The 9534-nt window shown below is 34.7% G+C and overlaps 1 protein-coding gene across 2 annotated transcripts; it reads left to right on the forward strand.

Moving 5' to 3' along the window:
• Positions 1-2673: 2673 nt before the first annotated feature.
• Positions 2674-9332, forward strand: LOC104907154 (organic cation/carnitine transporter 4). Of its 2 annotated transcripts, XM_048642697.1 has the most exons (3): positions 2674-3220; positions 7998-8519; positions 8685-9332. In XM_048642697.1, exons 1-3 carry the CDS (start codon positions 2815-2817, stop codon positions 9143-9145), a joined length of 1389 nt encoding a protein of 462 aa, XP_048498654.1. In that variant the 5' UTR covers positions 2674-2814; the 3' UTR covers positions 9146-9332. The 2 variants fall into 2 exon arrangements, with proteins under 2 accessions (XP_048498654.1, XP_010694344.2); XM_010696042.4 differs by having other exon boundaries at positions 2675-3220; positions 7998-9332.
• Positions 9333-9534: the final 202 nt, after the last annotated feature.

The following is a 9534-nucleotide window of genomic DNA, read 5'->3' on the forward strand; positions in this document are numbered from 1 at the left end:
ATTGTTCGTATTAAATCAAACACAATGTCGTGCTAATATTTAGTATCTATAATGGAAAAGGTGAAGATTTTATCATTAATTTAAATTTTCTCCACCCTGTAGTTATGTGGCATTCTCTATTTTACATTATTAATCTTGTTTCTTCTTTTTCTGTCAATTTATTCATGATTTTTTTATAGTCGTGTACATCTCCTATCTTAGTTGGTACAACCTTGAATGGTAATATGATATGAATTCATATCCTTATATCTTATACCAGGAACATCTTGAAGATTTCGGAGTCCCGGTTCTAATATAAAAATTGGGTCCCTAAATTTATAGAAAATAAAGATGGAAGATTAGAGTTCTTAAGATGAAAACTTGAAAATCTAAAGATAGATCATTGACAAATTTATTAATGGTGAAAAACAAGAGTGGTTTCTTCAAATATGAAGTAAAATTTCATAATAATATGAAGCAAAGAATTTTTAGAGCCCTTATAATTTTGGGGACCCTATGCTGTTGGACTTCTTGCATACCTTTTATCTACCCCTCTGTCTTATACCATCTACAACAGTGCTTCTGTGCCTTCTTATATACCCCCTTGAAAACTACATCTATTTACCCCTTGAAAACTCTATTTATTACCCCTTGCCTCTCGGTCCCAGAATATTGTTCCGTATTTTATTGGGTGTCCCAAAACGTTCTTCCCGTTTCCTTTTATGATTCCATATTTATTCTTGATTTGCCTATAAAATCGTGCCACAATCATTTACTTATGCCTTATACTTGGTTTTTTCTTTGTTTATTGGGTTAATTGGCTAGAACAACACAACCTTTGGCTCAAGTGCAAGGAACAACACAACCTTAAGCGGGTGCAAAGCGTAGCACCAACTTAAATACGTGGTGCGGAAAATAGCATAAATGGCACCGAAGCACGGAGATTCCACCGGAGCTAGGAATCTCCGTTCAAGGTTATGTTGTTCCTTGCACTTGAGCCAAAGATTGTGCTGTTCTAGCCAACTTTCAACTTCAATCTCAAAAAAAAAATAAAATTGATTTCCTCTTTACTCTTCTTCGCTGCTGTGCTACTTCCTCATTTTGCGATTTTCTTCCCTGTTCGACGTAACACAGATATTCACATCATCAACAAATTGCATCAGCGCCAATATCGAAATCAAGTCGCTGGATTTACTTCTATCATCATCAATAATTGACGTGTAACAATTGTGGAGGCTGATCTTAGTTTCTCCTAGCTCAATATTCACTGTTGATTCACCAAAGACCACTCCACGTGCTGTTTGTAAAAGAGTTTGTTTGATGAGCGCCTGCTTCGAGGTCGCACCATGGTCGCTCAAACTTTCTGGAACTCCTCTGTTTTGTGGTGAATTAGTACGGAGCGCCTGCTCTTGTGGACTGAGAGTAATGCGAGGTTGTGGTGGAGATGGTGTTTGGTGTGGTGGTGCTGCAGTGTTTGGGGCAGAGGATGACATTGTTGGAGTAGAGGTGGTGTTTGGTGTGGTGAAGGAAGATGATGGTGTTGAGGGAGGTGGTGGCGTTGTAGTGTTGTGGGCTAGGGAAGAGGGTGGCAGTGATGAAGTGTGGTTTAAGGTAGATTTAGTGTAGTAGAGGTTAAGGAATGGCGTGATTATGAAAATAAGGGTTGTGTTGTTCCTTGCACTTGAGCCAAAGGTTGTGCTGTTCTTTGCCAATTAACCCTTAAAATAATGGAGATTCCCTAGCTCCGGTGGAATCTCCGTGCTCCGGTGCCATTTATGCTATTTTCTGCACCACGTGTTTAAGTTGGTGCTATGTTTTGCACCCATTTAAGGTTGTGTTGTTCCTTGCACTTGAGCCCAAGGTTGTGCTGTTCTAGCCAATTAACCCTTGTTTATTCAACCCAAAGTTGAATTGTTCATACACTTAATACTTTTTCAGCCAACACTCTCCATTCTCTCTCCTAATATTAGTTGTTTCCCCTGTAACATTAATTTATGCATCATATTATATTTCACTTACCTTAATTGCGATGCAAAATAAAAAACAAGAACTATATTGTGAGATGGAAGGAGTAGTACAAATAAACAAAGAAATTGCTTATGTACTTAGATATATAACATGATGGGTCGATTTTTCAATTTTTTCTTAACTTGAGTGTAATATGGATGCGCTACTTGTTATCCTCATATATATAAACAAAATGTTGGGCTAAAATGTGGAAACGTACTCAATAAATTATATAATCCATCGTCTCAAAATATAATTTTTTCTTTTTTTTTTGTATAATTTCCAACCAGCACATTTGACCATCAATATCTTTATTTACGTATCAATAAAGATTATAAAAAGTTAATATTACAAAACTCATATGAAAACGAATCAATTAATATCCCACATAAATATGTTTTTAAATATATATCACCGACAATATTTGATTAAAAGTTTTATAATTTGACCATGTATAATGAAACGAAAACTATATTTTAAGACTGAGTGAATGCTTATATACATAAAAACACAAAATAACATAAATCTACTTTGATAAACAATGCCACTTAATATTTTAAACAGATCTCACCTCCTCACCCCTTAAAAAATCATGTGCTTGCGTTACATACCATGATTGGCAAGATACACTCGGCACACCGATTGTCACGTGTAAGAGTCGTTTAAAACCTTAGAATCTTTAGTCACAAAGATGAGCAAAGAATAGGCAAAAAAAGACACACATACACACCCACACAAAAAGATACGATTCCACATATAAATAGTCTGAATAACACATTATAAGTACCCATCAAAACATAGTAAAAACCTCCTAAAGAAAACAAAACAATGCCCTCTGAAAACCTCCTAGATCACAGGGACCTCCAAGAACCATTGATTCTCCCTACTAATGAAAAATCAAACGGTCCAGAAAAGCTCACCATAGATGACATGCTACAAAAATATTGTGGTGAGTTTGGAAAGTGGCAACTAAGACACTTTATATTAACAAGCTTAGCTTGGGCCTTAGAGGCCTTTCATACTATGGTTATGATCTTCGCCGACCGCCAGCCGCGGCGGTTGTGTACTGGCCCGGGCTGCCAGACCCATCCCGAGGTTTGCGGGCTGTCGCCGGGCTCGTGGGAATGGGTCGGCGGGCCCGGGAGCTCCACCGTTGCTGAGTGGGGATTAGTGTGTGCTAACAAGTACAAGGTTGGGTTGGTGCAAGCTTTGTTCTTTTTTGGCTGCATGATAGGTAAACAAAAGAATAACTTGATCATAGTTACTTTGTTTTTTTGATGTCTAGTTCTTATTTGTTGAAATTGTTATTTTAAATATTACTCGTATTATTACAAATGTATAGGGTATATTCGTGGAACGGTGGTAGATAATATCAAAGATTCTTAGGCTGATGAAATATTTAATAATTGATTTGAAGAGGCTATCCATATCACATTTGAAGTCTAGTACTAGTTGTGTACCCAAAACAAAAATGCCTACAAATTTTATAATATTAGTCTCGGAAATTTTAGTACCGCAAAATATGAAAATGGTGAACCTTGGAAAAAAAATTAATTTGCTCGTAAAACCTCAACTAATTTTGTTTATGATATCTGGATATGAGTAATCAATGGTGGTTATAGTACCAGAGTATGATTAGCAGCAAAATCAAGTAGAAAGATATAAATGTTCTTGATTGCAATCTTTTAAAATGTTCAACATGAAAGTATTAATAGGTGTAGAGGTGATCATGGCCCGGGCCGGGTTCGGCCTGGCCGCAACAAAAACAAATTTGCCCATTGGCCGGGCCGGGTCTAAATTCGGGCCGATTTTTTGTCCCAAATTTTTGGCCCGTAAAAGTCTGCTAATTTAGGCTACCCACAGCAAAAAAAATTCGGGTCAAAAAAATCTGTCCAAAACCTGGCTAAAAAACGGGCCGATTCGAGCCCGCGGGCCAAGCCAAAATGCTCACCTCTAAATAGGTGTGTTGAACTATTCTTTGAATTAATTGTCCGTCATTTAGAATTAACTTCTGTTCCTATTATTCTATAATTTGTACTCTTTATTCTCAAGTCTCAACTTAATAGAATTAGGTCTTCTTCTTGCGTAGACCTAGATAACACATTAAAACTACGTCAAATTTTTGTGTCGATTATTCTTCAATTATTCATTGTTTCATTTCATATGTTATAACAAGGTGGGTCATTTAATCAGAGATTACTTCATATACACAACAATTTGAACCATTATAGCCTGGAATGTATGTTACTAATATAATTGTTCACCACGAAGTTACTTGTCTTAACCTTTTAAAAAATTTACATGTTTCAATCATCTATGATCTCGCAAAGTTGTCATGTCAGGGTTTCTATTTAATAATTTTTCATATGATGAGTTGCTAACATCAACGTAGTGTACCAGTATAGGATTTATTCGATATTATATAACTGGTACTGGAGTAGATCTTATTGTGTTTTGGATCTTGTCGTTCTTTCCTGGTTGCATATGGATTCAAAAAACTATTATTTTTTTTATCAGCGATGAAAAACAAAAATGCAGCTCCTAAGTAGAATCTTTGTCAAAAAATAAGGTAATTATTTTAGCACTAGTCACCATTTCAGAAAAGGTTCTTTTTGGTCGTTACCTTTGGAAATATCAGCGAAAATTAAGCTGGGACTGGTAATCAAAGTCAAACATTACAAGTATTTCGGTTGTCTTGATGTATTCATATTTAGAAATATCACTTAATAAAAAGTTTAAATTGATAGTTGGAGTTTAGAAATAAATATATACTCTTTCACGTTATCACACGCGAGAGCCCATTGAGTATGAAGTGTAGATGTAGTACAAATATCTTGAGTGCAATACAATCACCTTTATACCAGGTTGACTCTCGTACCATGTCAAAGGAGTAAAAGACCAACTCAACCAATAGCTTAAGATGATGATTGGAGTCACATGAATAGTTTTACCTTCTATTATTATCTCTAAGACTTTAAACTAGGCGTCGGAAATTGATTCCACCTAAAAGTATATCTAATTAATTCAATATTGACGTGAACAAATTTGCCAAAATATAAATTTCATTTGAACAACATTTACCAATATTTGAGAGGATGGAAGTAGTTATATATTTTTTTTATTGTGTATAAGTGTATTAATAAGGCTTTCTTTAAAATACTTTATTCTTTAGGAATCATCCAAGAAAAATGGACACAATTTCACATTATCAAATTAAAAAGATTTGTTACTCTATATGTAGCTATTATATTCAGAGAATAGGGGCATGTTGCCAATGTGTGGCTGTGTGCTTAGCATTCAAAACAATACATGAATTTAAGTTTTGTTTCCAACTCAAAATCTTGGCTAATTAGGAATATTATCATCTATATAAGGATTTTTTTAATCAAGAAAATTGGCCCTGGCCATACTCCAGCTTAATAACCAATGTGAATTTAAAGTTTTAAATCAAACACGTGAGAGAAGAGGGGAAAAAAAAAAAGAGAGTAATAGTATATGATTTTGCTGAGGAATAATCTTCCAATTCATTTTAAATTTTGTGTATAGTAAATTATAATATGAATATATTATTTATCAATATAACCTTCGGTTCTAAGAAAGTATATATATATATATATATATATATATATATATATATATATATATATATATATATATATATATATATATATATATATATATATATATATATATATATATATATATATATATATTTACTTATAACTATAATCGATGTAATTAACTCTATACAACAAGTTGAGAAAAAAACTTGAGGGGGGTAAAAGAGTAGGCTGATAAGTAGTGTAAGCATATTTATTGCAATTATAAATTAAGTTTAAATTTAATACATAAACTTACACGATTTATTAAAAGATTCAAAATAGTAATAATATATTGAAATTTCTCAACGTGAGAAATACAAAAATAACAAAAGAATACGAAGTAAATTTTTTGGGCATGAGAACTTCATTGAGAAGTACTCCTAACAAACTACAGTTTTTTAATGTAGTTAAAGAAACACAGGAAACAAGTCAAAGATATTTTACCATGGAATGAGTCAGATTGAAAGGTCGAGAAAATTCAAGTTTAATGCAGAAAAGGCCTGAATTAGAAAAGTTTTTTTTTTTTTTTTCATTGTTGCTGACATGCCTGAATTACGAAGTTGATAATCAGAATCATCGATGTAGCCCACAACTTGTTGTGGATGATTCAAACAAAGACATATGTAAAAAGCCAGTAAGTGACGGGTGTAACGAAATTAAGCGGTCTGCGTATTCGTAGTTGCACTTGCACGTCTTCAGTAAAGAGATAGGTAGTGCGTTGCTCAACCAAAGAAATTTGAATTTAATGGTATGACTTCATATTTCTCTTATACGAGATTAAGGTTCAAATTTTGGTGAAAGTAAAAAATTTAATATTATTGGAGATTGGAGGTTGGCGAGGTTGAGGGTGGGAGGGGGGGGGGGGTGGGGGTTATTGGGTCTTTAGGTGAGTTCCTAAAAGAGATCCAAAAAAAAGTAGTACGTTGGCCGTTGGTCAAGTTTGACCTATCAAAAATGAAGTAGGCACTATATTATGGGACGGAGGCACTATATTATGGGACGAAGGGATATACTATTAATAAATCGCTCTTTCTATTATATATAATTTTTATTAGATGACGTTTATATATATATAAACGGAAAATGTAGTATTATATATTTTTTGGGTATTACTCGATGTAATAATTGAATAAATAGTAGTTAAAAAATAAACACTTTCTTAACAAAACAATTATTTGTTGGAACAATTTCTAGTATCCAGCTCCTAGTACCAACTATTACTATTTAGAATCGGATATTATTTTCTTCCTTGGTAGTATCCACCTCCGAGCTAGTAGCCTCGTACCAACAATTTCTCCATTGTTCGTTTGTTCCATTATAGACACTATATAAAGAAAAAGGTGGCTGCTGCTGCTAACTGCTTAATTAGTACTATAGTGGTCGCAAATACATGTTGTATTTCGTTTAGTGATAAGGTACGTATTTTACAATTTTAATGTTGTAGAATTAATTTCCATTAAAGACACTTTGATGGTAGGGTTCTCTTATTTCCCTCCACTCCGAAAAGAACCTTGCTTGTGTAGTTGGGTCGGATTAACCTCTGCGAAATTTCGATTTAGTAGCGTACTTCTCTTTTATCAATTAATAAAAAATAGTATTAAAATATTGTGTTTTCTGTCTATTATAATTTATAAGAAAAGCTTTAATTTTACTGTGTGTTCTTAGGTCTCTTTTATCAATTAATAAAAAATAGTATTAAAATATTGTGTTTTCTGTCTATTATAATTTATAAGAAAAGCTTTAATTTTACTGTGTGTTCTTAGGTCTACTGGTCTAATTAGAGTTTGATCATGTACAACATGTGTTGTCTTCGTTTTTCTGTTGTCTCTTGTAGTATAAATTGGGGAGCATCATATTAGGTGCTCTCAAAATTATGAAGTACTAAATCCAGGTGGTGCCCAAAATTTGGAAGGCTAATATTCTAAGAACAAATTGTTCAAGAGCTTTCTCTCTTAGAAATTTACATGAACAACAAAATTGATATCATATTATCATCCAATTTTAACGTATAAAACTGGAGAGATATATGATAAAACAAGGGCAGTGAAGGAAAATCTAGAGATATAATTATCATTACACTTCAAAATAATAACTATGTTTGAATTTTCCTCCATTTAGAGAAATAAAAAATTGCATTTGTTCCCCTATGAATAAGAGTATTTGAATCAATGTGTACGAAATACTATAAGATGTTGATTAAACAACAATAGTTAGAATAGCTATATTCTTCAACATGAATGAGAGCGAGGGATAGCTTAGTTGGTTAGAGCTTCTCTCCTGATCTCAAGTGATCCTAGATTCTCATCCTCGCCCTTGTGGCTCATTCGCAACAAAAAAAATAAAATTCTTCAACATGAATAAGAGTATTTAAGAATTCTCATTCTGATTACAAACTTTCACTATTTTCAGGTGCAGGAATATTTGGTCATTTATCAGATTCATCTCTAGGAAGAAAAGGCTCATTGACCATAATATGCCTATCAAATGGGATTCTTGGTTGTCTGACTGCTCTGGCTCCAAACTACTCAATCTACACCCTCCTACGCTTCCTTAGTGGCCTTAGTAGTGGTGGGGTGGGCGTGTGTGCCTTTGTCCTTGCCACTGAACCTATTGGACCGTCTAAACGTGGCGTTGCCGGTATGTCCACCTTCTACTTCTTCTCTACTGGCATTGCTCTCCTCTCTGGAATTGCCTACATTTTCCAATCTTGGCGATCCCTCTATGTTGCATCATCGATACCTTCGATTATCTTCATCACAGTCGTTATTCCTTTCATCTCCGAATCTCCTAGGTGGTACCTTGTACGAGGGAAGGCCAAGGAAGCAATGGAAGTCATGAAGCATATGGCACAAGTTAATGGCCGGACAATCCCACAGGATGTGGAGCTTGTTGTAGATGACAATATTGCAAACAAGAGCAAAGAAACAGAAGGTATACAAGGCTCTTTGATAGATGTTTTAAAGTCACCCATCACAAGAGTACGCCTTTTTTTGGCTATTCTAATCAACTTCTGTTGCGCGATTGTATACTATGGACTTAGTCTAAATGTTGTCAATCTAGAGACCAACCTCTACCTCAACGTACTCCTCAATGCAGTTGCTGAAATGCCAGCCTTCACATTAACCGCGATAATGTTGGATAAGTTTGGAAGGAAGCCACTTACAATAGGAACAATGTGGTTTAGTGGGGTGTTCTGTTTGCTAGGAAGCATGATGAAGAGCTATGGAATATGGAAGATTTTACGGATGATTTGTGGGATCTTAGGGATCTTTGGTATGGCCGGAACTTATAATTTATTGTTCATCTATACTGTAGAGTTGTTTCCTACGGTTGTGAGAAATGCAGCCTTAGGATGTGTTACACAAGCGTCGCAAATGGGTGCAATACTAGCCCCATTTGTGGTGGTAATGGGGACTAGATTTCCTTTTGTTGTGTTTACCGTCTGTGGAATTGTTGGTGGTTTGTTTGGGTTCTATCTGCCTGAAACGTTGAATCGACCGTTATATGATACCATGGTTGGCATGGAGGAGGGTGAAGCTATTTGGAACAATGCATAGATTTTATTTATCCTCGTCCCTCTATTTCTTTCCAGGTGGGTGGTATGAGAGATCTTTTGGTGATGTAAGGTATGTGAAATCATGTTTTGTATATCTACATTCTACAAGCTAAATCATAGTGAAGAAACGATGCAAATTTCTAAATTTACTACTCGCTCACATCAATAGTTGCATAGATTTTATGGTCGTGCAAATGTAGTTTTAGTTTGCTGCCAGTACAGCAGAAACTTTTAGCAGGCAGCACCTATAAGAGCATGAGAAGATAAGCTGATCAGGTGTCTCCAATCTCTCCATTTAATGAAACTGTATTTTGGGAAATTGAAACCAATCTACTTATCTACATCCATTTAAACCAGGGAACTTTCTATCAAGTTCAAGAAGTCACCTGC

This window comes from Beta vulgaris, chromosome 4 (assembly GCF_026745355.1).
Source record: "Beta vulgaris subsp. vulgaris cultivar EL10 chromosome 4, EL10.2, whole genome shotgun sequence".
NCBI lineage: Eukaryota > Viridiplantae > Streptophyta > Magnoliopsida > Caryophyllales > Amaranthaceae > Beta > Beta vulgaris.

Coding starts and splice junctions, on each gene's coding strand:
- LOC104907154 (XM_010696042.4), top strand. CDS start 2,815: ATGCCCTCTGAAAACCTCCTAGATCACAGGGACCTCCAAGAACCATTG. Junction 3,221..7,997: donor CTTTTTTGGCTGCATGATAG/GTAAACAAAAGA, acceptor CACTATTTTCAG/GTGCAGGAATATTTGGTCAT.